At 43.6% G+C, this 19102-nt stretch overlaps 1 protein-coding gene across 4 annotated transcripts in view; it reads right to left on the bottom strand.

The window, feature by feature from the left end:
- The window catches only part of LOC137435633 (sprouty-related, EVH1 domain-containing protein 2), a 137646-nt gene that overhangs the window by 35154 nt on the left and 83390 nt on the right, over window positions 1–19102 (bottom strand). For all 4 annotated transcript variants that reach the window (XM_078785649.1, XM_078785644.1, XM_078785657.1 and 1 more), the window contains 3 exons: window positions 7785–7953; window positions 7482–7540; window positions 2795–2974 (listed from right to left, as the gene is read on the bottom strand). In XM_078785649.1, coding sequence (XP_078641775.1) covers window positions 2795–2974; window positions 7482–7540; window positions 7785–7953 — 408 coding nt within the window. The remainder of the gene's footprint in view (window positions 1–2794; window positions 2975–7481; window positions 7541–7784; window positions 7954–19102) is intronic.

Below are 19102 nucleotides of genomic sequence, written 5' to 3'. Positions count from 1 at the left end.
GCCCCACCTGAGAGGCGTGGCTTTTGTGTGTTCAGTTTGCGATATAAATTGCCGCCCGTTCGAGGGGCAGATTCAGTGTGCTTTTGAGTTCTTTGGTTTTGAGCTAAATAAATAGCTCGGTGAAACTTCGTCCCTGTGTCGTCCATTTTGTCTGGCTTTATAGTGCGAGCACAGCTCCCACACAATAACCTTTAAAGTGACGTTCCGCAACCTATGGGACGCGAAGGATTTTCAATGGGTCGCACGATCGTTTCAGAAATCGCGGGAAAAAAACTTTATCGACGATTTACTTCTCCCGACTGAACAGAACAGAGATCAAACGAAGGCCGACACAAACTTTATAGTGTGGACTCTTCCACCGCGCTGTACCGATGTACCACGCTGTACCAATGTACAGCGCTGTACCGATGTACCGCGATGTACCGTGCGTGCATCCGGTCAGTCAGATCATACGTTTAGTTTCCGACACGCGAATGTCCATCGCTTTTCATTCGAAAGATTGAGCTGTGAGCGTAAGGTACTCGCCATGGCTGGAAAGTATCAGCCTGTGTTCCTGTACTATGGGTTCACCTTGAATATCGATAAGCACAATGTTCATCGACCACAGTGTGTGATATGCCTCGACGTGTTGGCCAACGAGTCCCTCAGGCCTCAAATGCTGAAACGGCACCTCGAGAAGAAACATCTTCATCTTCTTCATTAAATCTTCATCCGGATTCATCTCTTCCGAAGCTGCTAACAAGGCAGGGAGTTTACACCTGATTGGCTGACAATAATATAAAGTGGGCGGTGTCTGTGATCGAAGTCGCTGCTCATTCTCAAGGGGGCGTGGTCTCTCGCTCTCTCTCTCTCCTCATGGTCGTGGAGATCCGTACAAAATAACAACAAAATAAGGACAGTGTTTGGTATGATTGTCGTCACTTTGCTTTATTGTTCAATTACGAATTGTACTACTGTACAAAGATGATGAACCGAACCCTTACCAAAATATTAACGCCATAAGTAATCGATATTTCCGTGACGGTTTGTGGGGGGTCGGGGGGAGGTGGTTCGATGGGTCGCGACTGGATGGCTGGGTTTTTTTATTGGGTCCTGGGCTAAAAAGGTTGCGGAACGCAGCTTTAAAGTATCTAGCAAGTGTTCACTTTAAAAGCAACTTTTCTTGTGGGTAGGTGGGGAAGAAGGAAAGTATTTATTGATGGGGTGGTTGGATATGTCGAGCAAATTAAGACTGACAAAAGCAAGAGAAGGGAGGACGAGAGGAGAGAATAGAGGGTAGAGGAATGGGACAAAAAGTGGAAAGCTAAGAAGGAAAAGAAGCTTGGAAGGAGATGGAAACAATGAAAGGGAAGGGCAGGAGTTTGTATGGAATATATAGGGTGAGACGGAGGGTGTGGGGTGGGGTTGTTGGGGGGTCAAATATTAGGTCACATTTTCATATGTGATAAATTGAGAGGCCGATTCTATCCTTGAAGAAGATGTGAGAATGAAAACAGTCATTGGCATCACTTATGGGTATTTTGTTGGCGTCGTGATGGAAGAAGAGCTGAATGGTACCAAAGCCATTTTGTTCGATTCAGAAATGTCAAATATATTAAAGGTAGATTATTCACTGCTTTGAAAAACTTGTGCTATTAAACTCTCCAAAGTAAGAAAAGTAGTTTATAAAAGTGATAGCATCATGCAGATCTTCCTTGGCAAGCAACACAGACTTTGACTCTCTTGGATAGAAGGGAAAGTGAGCAATGGTCACATGGGTTTCCAAACATTTACATGGATATCAATCTCAGATGGCCTTTCCAAACTTAAGACCCATGAACCCCACATACTAGCTGACATAACACTAATGTAAACTAAGAAAACAGCTTTTAAGGATTATGAGAGAAGAGGAACCAAAAATAACAAAAAAACAAATATTTTTGCTGACAAGACATAGAACTAGAGATAAAAACAGGAAGAGGAAACAAAAGTGAAACAAAGTCGGACATAGAAAAAAAAATCGCACCCATGTCCAAAGGAAGCGGGTTCAGTTTGGCATTTTTTATATGAAATAAGCAAAGCCGAGAAACGAACGAAACCCATAAGAATTACCCGTTATAATTACCCTTTAAAACTACCCATTAGAACTTCCCTTTATAACTACCCATTAAAATTACCCGTTAGAATCACCCGTTAGAATCGCCCGTTAGAATCGCCCGTTAGAATCGCCCGTTAGAATCGCCCGTTAGAATCGCCCGTTAGAATCGCCCGTTAGAATCGCCCGTTAGAATCGCCCGTCAGAATCGCCCGTTAGAATCGCCCGTTAGAATCGCCCGTTAGAATCGCCCGTTAGAATCGCCCGTTAGAATCGCCCGTTAGAATCGCCCGTTAGAATCGCCCGTTAGAATCGCCCGTTAGAATCGCCCATCAGAATCGCCCGTCAGAATCACCCGTCAGAATCACCCGTCAGAATCACCCGTCAGAATCGCCCGTTAGAATCGCCCGTTAGAATCACCCGTTAGAATTACCCGTTAGAACCATTTAGGAACTACCCTTTAGAACCCTTTCTTAATCAAACACGGTGGATTAGAAAGGTTCTTCTTCTTCATTTTTGATGGACAGACGGACATAGCCAAATATTGAAGTGGCTTCACTGCTTAAAAATAAGGGTAGAAGCAATCAAAAGAAAGAAAATTGTCTATAACTAACCACTCAAATGACAGTTAAATGCATGGGGAAATAAAGATTTTAAAAGCATGAGGAATGTAAAATGAAGATAAATAAGGAAAGGGTTGATGAAGCTGTCAGACCGAACCTGCTGTGGTGGATCGTTGGGGTAGAGGGTATGGTAGGTACTGTAAGAATCAGTAGGCTGCGTGTTGAAGTAGCTCCCGTGAAGACTTTCGCCCGGGAGACCAAAGCGCTGCCAGAAGTCATCACGACGCTGCTGCACAGCTAAGGTTGAGGCCAAGGACTCCGAACTGCTACCATTTGTCTGTATGAGTTTAATGGAAACAGACACATGCAAGGCTTCCACAATAACCACCATCAATTGTGTGATAGCAATCTTTGGCGGTCCCATGTGAGCACGCAGCTTATGATGTCATGAACCCACTTTCAAATCCCATCATTAACCTATTAGTGTCTGTACACGTCATGTAAAAGTACAATGATATCTCATATTTTATTTATCCCCTCTCTCTCTCATGTGCTGCATTGTACAAGCTTCACCATGAGCGTAGATCACAGCTTAATTATTTTTTTGGGAAAATCCCAACCATCTCGTCTTTATTCCAATAGTAAGACCTGCTCTCACCAGCAGTGACATATGGTGTCAATATCCCCTCTTTTCTCAAGGTTCAGCTTCTTCTACGTGTGTGGGATAAATGGATGAGTCTCATTTTAGTAATAGTAACTACCGTTCCTCCAGGGGAAAATAAAAAGGTGTCAATACCCGCTCCCTCCAGCAGGGGTCAGTGGTTAAACCATTTTTACTCCGTGTGCAGGCGAAAATCAAAAGTGGTCTCCCCCATCCTTGTCGGGGGAAAGGTAAGATATGCAAAATTTGGTGGATATTGTCCCAACAGTTTTCAATTCAATAATGATCAGATGTACACACATACAGAAATATCTTTACTCCAATAGTAATAATCACTGGTGGGAGCAGGTATTACAATTTGAACGATAATGGCACCCAGTAGATCACATACCTCCTCCAGGCTGAACAGTTTACGTTTTGTATCCCACTGATAGGTCAGATCTGCATCTGGACCTGAATCAAAATCCATTCGGCTTGTTCTCGTCACCTAACCAACTCATGCACAAAGTTTTGTCACGACTCATCCACAACTTTTTGAGAAATCATGCCTATCATGTTTGGTCTATCTCTCAATGGTGAAGAATCATTTTAAAATTCTAGTGTCCATATCCGTATCCAGATCTTCACCAAAATCTATTCAATCCATCCTTGTCAAACACCCAACCTACCCACTGAAATTCGTCCAAATATGTCCACAACTTTTTGAGATATCCTACTCACAGACAAACGGGCAGGGGTGAAAACATAACCTCCACCAAACTTCGGTGGTGGAGGTAAGTAGAATAGCATTCGGTAAAACACATACCTCTGCCACGCTGAACCGTTCACGTTTTGTATCCCACTGATAGGCCAGATCTGCTGAACTGAACCAAAATCTACTTGGCTCATTCTTGTCATCTAACCAACTCATCCACCATGTTTTGTCATAATCCCTCCACAACTTTTTGAGATATCATGCTATATACTGGTTTTGGCCCCATTTCTCAATGGTGAAGAATCACTTAGAAATAGGGAAAAAAATTCACTGATCAGGATCCACATTCGAATCTTCACGAAAATCGGAACAGTTCTTTCATGTCATATGCCCAATCTATCCACTATGCTTCGTCCGGATACATCCATAACTTTTTGAGATGTCGTGTTATATACAGTTTTTAGCCCCATCTCTCAATGATGACGAAACACTTAAAAATTATAATATCCGGATCTTCACTAACATTTCATCGTTTTGTCATCGTCAGAGGCTAACCGCAATCGACCGCAAGGCTAACCCCCGCTCTAGCAGGGAAAATGGCCTTAAAATGCATGTTGTTGTTGTTGTTTGTAGACACTCAACCTGCCCTCCAAATTTCGTCTAAATCCATCAACAACTTTTTGAGATGTCCTGTTCCCAGACAGACAAACAAACAAACAAGAAAGACGTCGTACAGAGCAGGACACTTGTGAAATCCATAAAACAAATTTGACCTTAAAAATAACTGATGGTTGAATTAAATGACCGTATATGCAAATCGTCTTCAAATTTCAAGTCAATCGGATGAAAATAAACAATTTTAGAAATTCAGCCTCTGTTGACCTTTCGGCCTATGTTAACCTCAAAAATAATTGGTGGTTGGATTCAATGCAAATGCAAATCCTGTTCAAAATTTAAACGCAGTCGGATGAAAATTGAGGATTTTAGAAGTTTCACTGAAGTTGAAACTTAGGCCTATGTTGACCGTTTGTTGACCACAAACCTTTGTCCTATGTTGATCTTTTGTCCTCAAAATCAAAGGGCTTCTTTCTTAGGACCAACTCTACAATTTGGGGAAGTTTCGTGAAGAGCGGTTGAAAAATGTGATCCGCAGGCGATTGATATACAAACAAACAAACAAGAAATATGTCGTGCATTGCACGATACTTGCAAAATCACTTAAATAAGTTGTTGGCCTATGATGACCTCAAAAATAATTGGTGGTTGAATTCGGTGACCTGGTATGCAAATCCTCTTAAAATGTCAAGTCTATCAGATGAAAATTGAGGTTTTTAGAAATTTGGCCTATGTTAACCTCAAAAATACTTTGTGGTTGAATTCAGTGACCAGATATGCAAGTCCTCTTCAAATTTAAAGTTAATTGGATGAAAATTGATGATTTTAGAAATCTGGCCTAGGTTGACCTTTTGGCCCATGTTGACCTCAAAAATACTTGGTGGTTGAATTCAGTGACCAGATATGCAAGTCCTCTTCAAATTTAAAGTTAATTGGATGAAAACTGATGATTTTAGAAATCTGGCCTCGGTTGACCTTTTGGCCTATGTTGACCTCAAAAATACTTGGTGGTTGAATTCAGTGACCAGATAAGCAAATCCTCTTAAAACTTCCAGTCAATCAGATAAAAATTGAGGATTTTAGAAATTTGACAAAGTTTGTGACCTTTGACCTATGTGAACCTATGTTTGACCCCAAAAACAATAGGCTTCTTGCTTATGCCCAACCCTACGATTTGGTGAAGTTTCGTGAAGATTGGTTGAAAATTGTGACCTGTAGGCGACTGACATACAAACAAACAGGCAGACAGACAGACAGACAGACAGAATAACACACGCGACCAACCAATATACTGTACATGAAAATCTCCGAGTTTGCAAGTAACAAATAGACAGACAGACTTGAAAACATAACCTCCATTCAACTTTGGTGGCAGAGGTAATACATGTCCTTTTAATGAGTGTTGCTCCATGCTAATATGATGAGAAGAAAAAACAATATTGCCTGAAATTTAGAATCCTTAAACAGCAGGTGTGAATGCATACCTGCCTACCTGCAAAGCAAGCGCTTATGTATAATTATTTTTCATTTTCTGTACGATTTATTTTTCACAAAGAAATGGAAAGTCCAACTTTTGCATTGTGACACCTTCGGTAGCCAATTGGAAAACGAATCACTCATTCATAGGTCACAATGTTTTGCAAATTTAGCACAATTATCAAAGCAATAGTGGCAAAAAATTTCACTGTATTTTCACGGATTGATTAGAATCGTGAATTGGTGAAGTTTTCCATGTAAAGTACACCGCTTCAGGGGCGGATCCAGGATGAGGGTGCAGGCGGTGCGAATCTGCTGAACTGTTGGACCAGGGAAGAACACAAGGAACTGCAGAAACTTCCAAGAACGCACGAAATGCCGTTTCTGACGATCAATTTTTAAAAATTTCCTGGGGGAGGACCCCCAGACCTCCCTTATCCCCCCCCCCAGCACTATAGTTTCATGCACCCCCCCGTCTTGAAATTCCTGGATCCGCCCCTGCACTTTAGCAGGTCTGTGAATGTCTTGGGCCTACAAAGCATTTTAAAATGGCGGCTATAGTAATGGTGATAGTATGAAGAAAAGCCACAACGTGCAATAAGCATTGAGTGAAGTCTTGTCAGTGCCTTATGTTACCTGTTATTAAAAAAGGTATTTTTACACACACAGGTTAAGGGAAACAGAAAACATCCAACCAAGCAATTCAATGTGTGCAATGAAGTGTGAACATGAGAGAGAAGGGTCTATCACCATAATTAGGCTAAATGACCATAATTTGTATTATGGTAGCATCGGTTTTTCAGAGGACATCAAATAGACAAATAGACTTTTATTATTACAATTGAGTTCAAAAACAAAATGTGTCTGCCTCTGCAGGTTATACGGCAAAATGAAAGAGGAAAAAAAACAAAAAAACAACGAAGAGGTTCCAAAATGTATGCACGATGTAATTCTGCCTAGCCGAAAATATCACAGAAATAATTTTGCTTCCAAATCGCGTACATTAATTCAAATGCCGAAGTATACCAGTGAATGGAGCCTCCAACTTTGGTGACGAGTGTTCAATTAAAGGTTACTTAGTTTCAGAATAAGCACCTTGGTCAGATCAACTTGTTCAGCTCATTTGCTTTCAGCAAATATACTGAATGCACTGCACAGTGTAACCTCAAGGGCCCAACAGATATAGGACCTGACTCATCCACACTTCCTGCCTTACCTATTCATAGCTGCTCTCAGGAAGCTGCCCTAGTACTGCTGCCAAGGGGTCAGTTGGCAGAGAAAAAATAAATAAAAATAAAGCAGCTGCCTCTCGTAGAGTACACGTGCTCCAGCCAACTACACTTACCTGCTGCCCATCCTAATCCAACACTGTTGTACAGGTGCAAAAAAGGTGCTTACATTGAGTAGCTCTTCCGCGGGCTCCTTTTCACTCTGTCCTCTTGCCAGCAATCGTGCTCCTGCAAAAAAAAAAAGGTAGCCATTGGGTACCAATGGACACATCACCATTGCTCCATGCCAAAATGGCCAATAAATGTAATTGGGGACTCAAACTACCGTACAATTTGAGGAAATCTTAGAAAATTTCCACATTCCTGACTTGACCACTCTTTCTTCTCTGGATGATAAACAGCAATGCCTGCTCTCTATTCAGAAAGTATTCTGGCCAACGTAACATTCATAAGGACGCTTGTGACATCTCACCTTGCTCCAAATCCTCGAGTGCCTTGCGCAAAGCACCGTCAAACGTCTGTGCATCTGATGGGCTGAGGAACGTAAGACCAAAGCGTTTTTGGTGTATCTGCCAGTGGTGGAAAGTAGGTGACACCCGGTTGTAGACAACGTCGTGAGCTAACAAGCATTCCAACATCACCTGGACAAGTAAAGGGAAGCGAAAGATGAAGGGTTAACGACAGATTCAGCAGCGTATATTAAAATGAATAGCTCAGTTTATGGAAGTAATCTTATTCCACTGCATCAATCCTTTAAGTGCAATAGTATTTTAATCTTTGTAGGACATTAAAAAAAGGAATATTTTACAATTTCTCGACAGGTCAAAATTGGTAACAAAATAGGAACTTGATAAAAAAAGAAAAAAAGTATATATGTTTGGGTGTTAATGTGTAAAAGTTAGTGGTTGAAGGAAGAATAGCACAATGCAACGAAGCATCATACAAATTAAAATGTCCAGTGACAAAGATAAGTATACATAAGCAAAAATAAAAAGTCAAAATAGGAAGATATCTCTGCAGGCCTCGTAACATTCCTGTGGGATGCTCTTCATAATGAAGGAAGCTTTTTGTCTTTCTATTCACACTTCCCAGGTGCAGGCGGCACAGAAGGCACTTTGTTAACATGGCAGATGAGGACGATGAGTCAAACAAAGCACGCCACATCCGCCCAAGTCACAAAGGAAGCGCTAATCATGGGCCTGGCTGGACGCCTGCAACAGTGAATACAGCTCTCATGCAGAGAATCCAAAACGCATCTCCTGTTAGTGACTCGCTAATAAAAGCAGGTGTGGATTTATTGCAAACCACCAGTAATAACATTTGTTTCACCTTTTACAGACACTGCTTATACCTGAGTGTTAATATATTTCCGAGAGGGATTCAAAGAGCAAAGCCGTTTTGTTCGTTTTACAAAGATGGTTTGCTTAGCAATCCATCTGAACCCGTGGCTTATGATACTGCGATTATGACATATGACATATGAATATGATATATGACAATGCGTACCGTGTTGATTTGTCGATCTTCCACTAATGTCCTCGTATAAATTAATGTAAAAGTACGACGACATTTACTCGTATTCTTGTTCTGCACGTGATAAAAGCTCCACCATGAGCCTTAGATCACTGAATGAATATGAATGAATGAATGATCGTTTTAAGGCCATTTTCCCCGCTAGAGCGGGGGTTAGCCTTGCGGGCCCCATGACAATCATGGTTCCCTGTTTGAGGCAATGTTTTTATGGCCGGATGCACTTCCTGACGCCAACCCTTAGTCGCCTCTTACGATGCGCAGGGATACGGTGTACCTATTCTAAACCGGGGTACACACCGTGATCATTCACCCAGCAAGCTGGTACTCAATTTGCCGACCTCGGAAGGATGACAGGCTGAGTCAACCCCCCTGGCATTAATTCAGCGATCGACCGGGATTCGAACCCAGGATCCCAGGATCCCAAGCCGGCACCCTAACCGCTAAGCCAACACCAGGCTTAGCCTTAGATCACGATTGGAATGAAAAAAAATTGGTGAAAGACAGTGAGAATCTTCACAGGTTCTTGTCGTCACGCATTTTTCAAACTAGCGACTTGGCCAATAAACTCCAATTCGTTCAGGAAATTGTCGTAACGCCTTCAAAAAATAACTTCTAAAATACCGTGATTTCTTCACAACTAGGTACTTATCAACAACAACAACAACATGCATTTTAAAAGGCCATTTTCCCTGCTAGAGCGGGGGTTAGCCTTGCGGTCCCCATGACAATCTTCTCCATTTTGCCCTATTTTCTGCATCTCTCCTTGTTAACCCCCTTGCCCGCATTTCTTCTTCCACCATCTTCAGCCAAGTCTTTCTCGGTCTTCCCCGTCTTCTACTTCCTTCTACATTCATTTCCATCACTCTTCTCAACCAGTCACTTTCATCCTTCCTCAACACATGACCAAACCATCTCAACCTGTTCCTCTTCACAGCATCAATCACAGGCTCTATTCCCATCATCTTTCGCAATTCATCATTTGTCTTCCTCTCTCTCAACGATACTCCGCACATCCGTCGAACCATTCGCATTTCCACCCTTTCCAACCTTCGTTGCTGCTCTACGTTCATTACCCATGTCTCGCTCCCATAAATCATAACACTTCTCACACATGCAGCATACACCTTTCCCTTCAGCTTCAACGACACTCCCCTCATCATCAGCACGCCACTCAATTCCCGAAACTTCTTCCCTGCACATCTCACTTGAGCAACCGTTGCCGAGTCTGATCCACCTTCTCCATTCAGCATGTCTCCGAGGTAGCAAAATGTTTTCACACCTTCCAGCTTCACGCCACCTCCAAGATCCAACTCAACATTTCCTCCATCTGCAGCTCCCTCTGTGCACACCTTACATTTGAATGTAGCTGCCACACTGGTTAATGACCCTCTCAGACCACTACATTTTTGATGAACCCACTCAGCGCACATTGTACACTGAATGGAGTTCACTCCGACACCCTTCCTACACACAGCACAGGGCCACTTCCCAGTTCTTTCCACCTCACCACATGCTTTACCACTTGCCATCACCTTCGTCTTTCCGATATTCACCTTCAGACCTTTTGTCTCCATACATTCCTTCCACGTGTTCATCTTTTCCTTCAGTCCATCCATACTTTCCGCAATCAACACCAGATCATCTGCATACAACAACTCCCACGGTAAACCCTCCTTTACATTCTGAGCCAGCACCTCCATCACAGCTACAAATAGTAGTGGACTTAGTACCGACCCCTGATGCACTCCCACCTTCACCTCAAACTCACCACTGTTCCCGTCCTTCGTCCTTACAGCTGTGCGCGCTCTTTTGTACATTGCCATCACTACTCTGATCAACCATTCCTCCACTCCTAACTTCCTCAATGCCGATGTCAATACTTTGCGTGGAACCCGATCGAATGCTTTCTCCAGATCAACAAACCCAAGAAACAACTTCCTCCTCTTCTCCATGTACTTCTCCTGCAACTGCCTCACAATGAAAAGCACGTCTGTCGTTCCTCTTACTGGCATGAATCCAAACTGCATTTCGTCGATCTTCACTTTCTTCCTTATCCTCCTCTCCAACACCCTTTCCAATACCTTCATTCCATGCTCCAATAACTTTATCGCTCGGTACGAGCCACACTCCAGAGGGTCACCTTTCCCCTTGTATAGAGGGACGAGGGTACTCAGTTCCCAATCCACTGGAATGCGGCCTTCTTTCACCACCAGATTACAGATCTCTGTCATTCTCTTCACACCCCAACTTCCTGCTGCCTTCAACATATCTCCCACAACTCCCGTCGGTCCTCCCGCTTTTCTACCCTTAATTGCTTTTATCGCTTCCTCAACTTCCTTCTCAGTTATCTTCTCTGCCGGTCCTAAAACTGGGTTACTCTCTACGTTGCCATCCCATTCATTCTCTGTATTCAACAGCATTTCCATATATCTTTTCCATATTCCTTTAATTCCATCTGGGTTGACAACGATTTGTCCCACTTCATCCTTCAAGCAACTCACCCCCATCACATCACACCTCTCTTTCGCTATCTGCTTTGCAATCCTGAATACTGCTTTCTGACCCTCTTCCGAATCCAAGCGTTCTCCGAACATTTTCCTACATGCCTCCTGCGCCTTTGCCACATCTTTCTTTGCAGCCTTCCTGGCTGCCTTATAACTTTCATGCTCTGCTGTTTCTGCTCCCATACCCTTCGCCTTCTGCCACTCCTTGAACTTCTTCCTCTTCTCGTCAATCCTCTTTCCAACTTCATCATCCCACCAACATGTTTCCGAGTGCCTCGGTGGTCCTTTTGTCCATCCACATACCTCACCAACGGCTCCCAACAGACTAGCTTTCATTGACATCCAACCACTTTTAAGCTCAACCACATCAACCTCGACCCTACTCAGCCTCTCTTTTAATGCCTCCCTTACTGTTACCTCTTTCAACCTCCACACCTTCATTCTCAGTTGGTACTTCACCCGCCGAGCTCTCCTCGCATCTTTCACCCTTACGTCGCAGACAACCACGTGGTGCTGTGAAACAGCCTCCTCCCCCAGGATCACCTTTGTGTCCCAGAGGTGCCCCCTATCTCGACTACGCACCATCAGGTAGTCAACGGTTGTCATCGACCCACCTGACGTGTATGTAACAAGCTTATTATCCTCTTTCTGGAACTGAGTATTACAAATCAACAAATCAGCTCCATCAGCAAACTCCAAAATCCTTTCACCTTCTCCATCTCTCACACCATATCCGTAACCCCCATGAACTCCGTCAAAACCATCCATACTCCTTCCCACATGTCCATTTAGGTCTCCTCCTACCACAACAACTTCCTCATCTTTCACGTTTTCCATCAGCTTCTCTATCGCACACCAGAACTTGTCCTTCTCTTCATCGCTTCGACCAACCTGCGGAGCATATCCCGAGATGACGTTCACCAAGAGCTTTCCAATCATCATTTTCACCATCATCAACCTATCACTCACTCTAGTCACACTCACCACACTGTCTACAAACTCCTCAGAAAACAGGACACCAACACCATTCACGCCCTCCAGGCACCCTTGCCACACAAACTTGTATTTCTGTCCCTGCCTACCCTTCACCATTCTCACACCACTTCCCTTCCATCTCGTCTCTTGCACACAACATATGTCCACTCCTCTTCTGACCAATACTTCCACCACTTCTCCTGATCTCCCTGTCATTGTCCCGACATTCCATGTCCCAAACCTCAGAAACCGATCTCCACTTCGGGCTGTACCCTGCCCACATGTAGTTGTAACTGTCATGGTTCTCTTTTTGAGGCAATGTTTTTATGGCCGGATGCCCTTCCTGACGCCAACCCTCTTAGTCGCCTCTTACGACATGCAGGGATACGGCATACCTATTCTTATCCAGGGTACACACTGGGTGTGTACCCTGGATAAGAATAGGTACGCCGTATAGGTACTTATCCAAATCCTATTAACTGGATAAATGAAAGTCGACAAACTACCGTTATCACACCAACTTAATGAAACATAAATGTCACTAAGAGGTATTATGTGGATATACAAGGAGCTTGGGCACAGGAGAAGGTCATTTGGCCCACCCTACCTGTGCTATATTACTACCACATTAATTCAAACCATCGGAAGTTTGTACACTTAGTTTCACTAGGGACTGGGGGGTGAGAAGATGTCGAGGAGTGGAGAGGAGAACAATGGGGCAGTTACTGTGACATCACCAATGTGTTTTTATTAATTATTTATTTAAGGATGAAGCTCAGATTTTTGGGCGAGGAACGAACAAACACCGACAGCACATTCACTTTTTAATTAGACCTCTCAATCTCTCATGGCAGTCACAACACATGTATACAACCACCTATGATGTATGAAAAGCAATTTGTGAGTAAGATGAAAATAAAAATTATTTGGAGATGCAAGACATTCTCAAAATGGCTGCTGAGAGAGGTTCATCATAAGTTGTAATATTAAAGGATTATCAGTGCTTGGAGACAAATATTACATTCACCGATATTATAATCCCATGGCCCCTCAACTCAACAATAAAATATTTGAGGTACAAGTGGCACACAGGATATTCATTGTTTTCATTTTGCCATACAGCTCTACGATTTACAATTGTGGAATATTGTTCCAAGCATCCTGTATCATTTTCCACACTTCATGCAGGTCGCTTGGTCACACTTCCGAGAAAAACTCAAACTGCTTCAATAATGTTCACACCTGGCCTTTGTGCAGGTCAAGCCATGGTTGTGGGTATTGTGCATCCTCTGTTACCATCATACACCATTTACCACATGTTATTTGGTATGCTTGGAATCACTGTTTATGTTGCATGAAAAATCGTCACCTGCTGAGTTGTGTTCCTAAGTGAACGGCACGATCAGGGTGTCGTCAATTGTATGAGATGGCAGACAAGGCTGGCTAAGATGCAGCCCAAAAGTTTTACTTCTTCTTTCAAATGCAATTCAAAACAACATTCATTTCCTTCAACAAAAACAACATAGTATGCAAAAGACATTTAAGTGGTTGAAGGTTCATGAGGTACAGGCAGCACAGTGGCTCAAGGTTCATGATGTACAGGCGGCACAGTGGCTCAATGTTCATGAGGTACAGGTGGCACAGTGTCTCAAGGTTCATGAGGTACAGGCGGCACGACACAGTGGCTCAAGGTTCAAGAGGTACAGGCGGCAGAGTGGTTGAAGGTTCATGAGGTACAGGCGGCACAGTGGTTGAAGGTTCATGATGTACAGGCGGCACAGTGGCTCAAGGTTCATGAGGTACAGGTGGCACAGTGTCTCAAGGTTCATGAGGTACAGGTGGCACAGTGGCTCAGGGTTCATGAGGTACAGGCAGCACAGTGTCTCAAGGTTCATGAGGTACAGGCGGCACAGTGGCTCAAGGTTCATGAGGTACAGGCGGCACAGTGGCTCAAGGTTCATGAGGTACAGGTGGCAGAGTGCCTGAAGGTTCATAAGGTACAGGCGGCACAGTGGTTGAAGGTTCATGAGGTACAGGTGGCACAGTGGCTCAAGGTTCATGAGGTACAGGTGGCACAGTGTCTCAAGGTTCATGAGGTACAGGTGGCACAGTGGCTCAAGGTTCATGAGGTACAGGCGGCACCGTGGTTGAAGGTTCATGAGGTACAGGCGGCACAGTGGCTCAAGGCTCATGAGGTACAGGTGGCACAGTGGCTCAAGGTTCATGAGGTACAGGCGGCACAGTGGTGGAAGGTTCACAAGATACAGGCATCACAGTGGCTCAAGGTTCATGACGTACAGGCGGCACAGTGGCTCAATGTTCATTAGGTACAGGTGGCACAGTGTCTCAAGGTTCATGAGGTACAGGTGGCACGGCACAGTGGCTCAAGGTTCATGAGGTACAAGCGGCACAGTGGTTGAAGGTTCATGAGGTACAGGCGGCACAGTGGTTGAAGGTTCATGAGGTACAGGCGGCACAGTGGCTCAAGGTTCATGAGGTACAGGCGGCAGAGTGCCTGAAGGTTCACAAGGTACAGGCATCACAGTGGCTCAAGGTTCATGACGTACAGGCGGCACAGTGGCTCAATGTTCATTAGGTACAGGTGGCACAGTGTCTCAAGGTTCATGAGGTACAGGCGGCACGGCACAGTGGCTCAAGGTTCATGAGGTACAGGCGGCACAGTGGTTGAAGGTTCATGAGGTACAGGCGGCACGGTGGTTGAAGGTTCATGAGGTACAGGCGGCACAGTGGCTCAAGGTTCATGAGGTACAGGTGGCACAGTGTCTCAAGGTTCATGAGGTACAGGTGGCACAGTGGCTCAGGGTTCATGATGTACAGGCAGCACAGTGTCTCAAGGTTCATGAGGTACAGGCGGCACAGTGGCTCAAGGTTCATGAGGTGCAGGCGGCACATTGGTTGAAGGTTCATGAGGTACAGGCGGCACAGTAGCTCAAGGTTCATGAGGTACAGGCAGCACAGTGGCTCAAGGTTCATGAGGTACAGGCGGCACAGTGTTTGAAGGTTCATGAGGTACAGGCGGCACAGTGGCTCAAGGTTCATGAGGTACAGGTGGCACTGTGTCTCAAGGTTCATGAGGTACAGGCGGCACGGCACATTGGCTCAAGGTTCATGAGGTACAGGCGGCACAGTGGTTGAAGGTTCATGAGGTACAGGCGGCACAGTGGTTGAAGGTTCATGAGGTACAGGCGGCACAGTGGTTGAAGGTTCATGAGGTACAGGCGGCACAGTGCCTGAAGGTTCACAAGGTACAGGCAGCACAGAGCCTGAAGGTTCACAAGGTACAGGCGGCACAGTGGCTCAAGGTTCATGAGGTGCAGGTGGCATAGTGTCTGAAGGTTCATAAGCCTTAATCCCAACAGTTATGGGTTGACTCCTCAAATCCACCTTTTCCATTCTCCTCCATCTTCTGTATCCTCTTTACTAAATCCATTGTTCTTCAAATCTCTTTCTACTACATACCTCCACCTTAATCTCTATCTTCCTCTTCATCTATTCCCTCTAATTGGCTAATTCCGCACTTTATTGATCGATTCCTTATCACGTGTGCAAATCACCGCAACCTCCCTTCATCTTTTTTGTAATACTTACAACTCCGGCTCTCTTGTGTATGTCCCCACTCCTCAATCGCTCTCTTAGTAATGCTTTGAGAATCCACCAAAACATTCTCATCTCAATCCTCTCCAGCAACTTATCTTCCCCTTTCCTTAATGCCTATAGCTCCAAACATTTACTGACGTCAAATAAGAGTCATTCCTTCTTGAGGAACATTCAATCTTGGACTCGCATGTAAAGATTTGGACTCACATGTAAAGATTTGGACTCACATGTAAAGATTTGGACTCACATGTAAAGATTTGGACTCACATGTAAAGATTTGGACTCACATGTAAAGATTTGGACTCGCATGTAAAGATTTGGACTCGCATGTAAAGATTTGGACTCGCATGTAAAGATTTGGACTCGCATGTAAAGATTTGGACTCGCATGTAATGATTTGGACTCGCATGTAAAGATTTGGACTCGCATGTAATGATTTGGACTCGCATGTAAAGATTTGGACTCGCATGTAAAGATTTGGACTCGCATGTAAAGATTTGGACTCGCATGTAAAGATTTGGACTCGCATGTAAAGATTTGGACTCGCATGTAAAGATTTGGACTCGCATGTAAAGATTTGGACTCGCATGTAAAGATTTGGACTCGCATGTAAAGATTTGGACTCGCATGTAAAGATTTGGACTCGCATGTAAAGATTTGGACTCGCATGTAAAGATTTGGACTCGCATGTAAAGATTTGGACTCGCATGTAAAGATTTGGACTCGCATGTAAAGATTTGGACTCGCATGTAAAGATTTGGACTCGCATGTAAAGATTTGGACTCGCATGTAAAGATTTGGACTCGCATGTAAAGATTTGGACTCGCATGTAAAGATTTGGACTCGCATGTAAAGATTTGGACTCGCATGTAAAGATTTGGACTCGCATGTAAAGATTTGGACTCGCATGTAAAGATTTGGACTCGCATGTAAAGATTTGGACTCGCATGTAAAGATTTGGACTCGCATGTAAAGATTTGGACTCGCATGTAAAGATTTGGACTCGCATGTAAAGATTTGGACTCGCATGTAAAGATTTGGACTCGCATGTAAAGATTTGGACTCGCATGTAAAGATTTGGACTCGCATGTAAAGATTTGGACTCGCATGTAAAGATTTGGACTCGCATGTAAAGATTTGGACTCGCATGTAAAGATTTGGACTCGCATGTAAAGATTTGGACTCGCATGTAAAGATTTGGACTCGCATGTAAAGATTTGGACTCGCATGTAAAGATTTGGACTCGCATGTAAAGATTTGGACTCGCATGTAAAGATTTGGACTCGCATGTAAAGATTTGGACTCGCATGTAAAGATTTGGACTCGCATGTAAAGATTTGGTTTCACATGTAAAGATTTGGACTCACATGTAAAGATTTGGACTCACATGTAAAGAGCACATTTGCTCATCCAACATTAGTGGATTAATGCCCATTTCAATGATTTGCTAATCTCTTCCGAGCACCAATTTTCAATTGACCATATGTACATCGAAGGACAGCATTTAGTGAGATTGTGCATCTGACTGTTCTCAAGGTAACATTTATACCTGTGTCTGCAGCAAGGTCAGTGCAATAATTGTACAGTACTCTAAAGTTGTCCGTCAAGTAAAAACACATTGAGCAACATTATTTCCAAACAAAGCAAACGCTGCACTTGATTTAAAGGGGCACTCAAGTACCTTCATTTTCCTGATGCAACATATAGCTGTGGGTAGCATTATTTGCTGGGGGCACAACTGTGCCACCGATGTGATTCCCCATTTAGGTTAGAGTAGGAATTTGAAATTTGTTTATGGTGCCAGTGATATCTCGCCCTTTCTTGAAGGACATCGTACAATCTTAAACATCCACCAACGAATGCTAGCAAACCCGACGTCCAGATCAACATGCATCTAATGAACGGTGGGAGTTACCAGGGTGCGTGTGAAATACCAGGGTGACAGATTATAGCTGGGTCGAGATTCAAACCCAGGCTAGACGGCCCAGAGGTGAGTGTGCGTACCTCTTGGCTACCCTATTAGGCCACTCAAATACCGTCTAGCTATTACCATAATACCTGGCACACACCAAGCAGACAGATGCTCCACTTAAAGGTGCACACCATGACTGGAGCCAAATCAAAAATCAACTCAATGGTCACTGCAGTTTGGATCCACATTTGCTTGTGTTTGATAATGATGGCCTCAGCAAACTACGACCCAAATTACATCTCAAATATCATCACACTCATTCGCTCAAACTACTTAGCAAAAGTGATCATGGTAGCCACTATTGACAATCTTCTAACGGTTATGCCACAGAGTCTGGTTAAATATATAAACTAGAGCAAAGGTGGTGGCACGCCAATGCATATAAATAAAAAAGAGTTTTGTTTTCTTTTAATCGAAAATTATCCAAACAAATACGAGTCATGCTGAATGAGAAACATGGAACTTAAAAGAAAACCCAATTAAACTATTCTTCATGATATAGTTGGCCAAAACCACGAATGGATAAAACAACGAGGGAGGATGTTTTGCATGTGCACAATAAACTTGGCCGCTGATCTGAAAAATGTGGAAAGTTTATAGGTTACCGCGCATTTTATTATCTCTCCATATTGACGACAGAGCAGAAACGATGCTTCAACATGCTACACATAATACGATTACAATTTTGAATGTACGATGGAAACTTTCCATCTCTTATCTTCCCCCATCCAAAACCTTGATCTTTTCTACCCCCGCTAATTTCACCCCAAATCCACTTTTTTGAAATACCAACTTCTTTCCTGGAAGTACTTGGTGTCCTTGTGTTTATACTTCTCCCACCCCCCTTCCCACGCCTCCTCCCCCCAAGCCCTCTCCCTCCCACACATCTCCCGATGTCCCTGCTCTCAAATGTTGTGTTTGTGTGCTTCCCCTTCTCTCCCAGTCTTGTCTACCGCTACCTCTTTTTATATATTTTGTTTATCCGTTTGATTTTTTTTTTAATGATAAATGTTAGCTCTTTCACGAGCCTCGATTCTGTAAACAAACAAAAAAAAACTCACCTTGTGTTTGATTAAAATGTCAAATACGTTTGTCTATAATAATATACTAACCACTAAAATAAATTAAGCAAACACTTGTTTCTCAGAAAGGGAAAAATAATCTCCACTTGATTCCTCGAACCAGGTT

The sequence above is a fragment of the Myxine glutinosa genome, chromosome 1 (genome assembly GCF_964187855.1).
Source record: "Myxine glutinosa chromosome 1, kmMyxGlut1.1, whole genome shotgun sequence".
NCBI classification, from domain to species: Eukaryota; Metazoa; Chordata; class Myxini; order Myxiniformes; family Myxinidae; genus Myxine; species Myxine glutinosa.
This window is presented reverse-complemented; position numbering and strand designations above follow the sequence as displayed.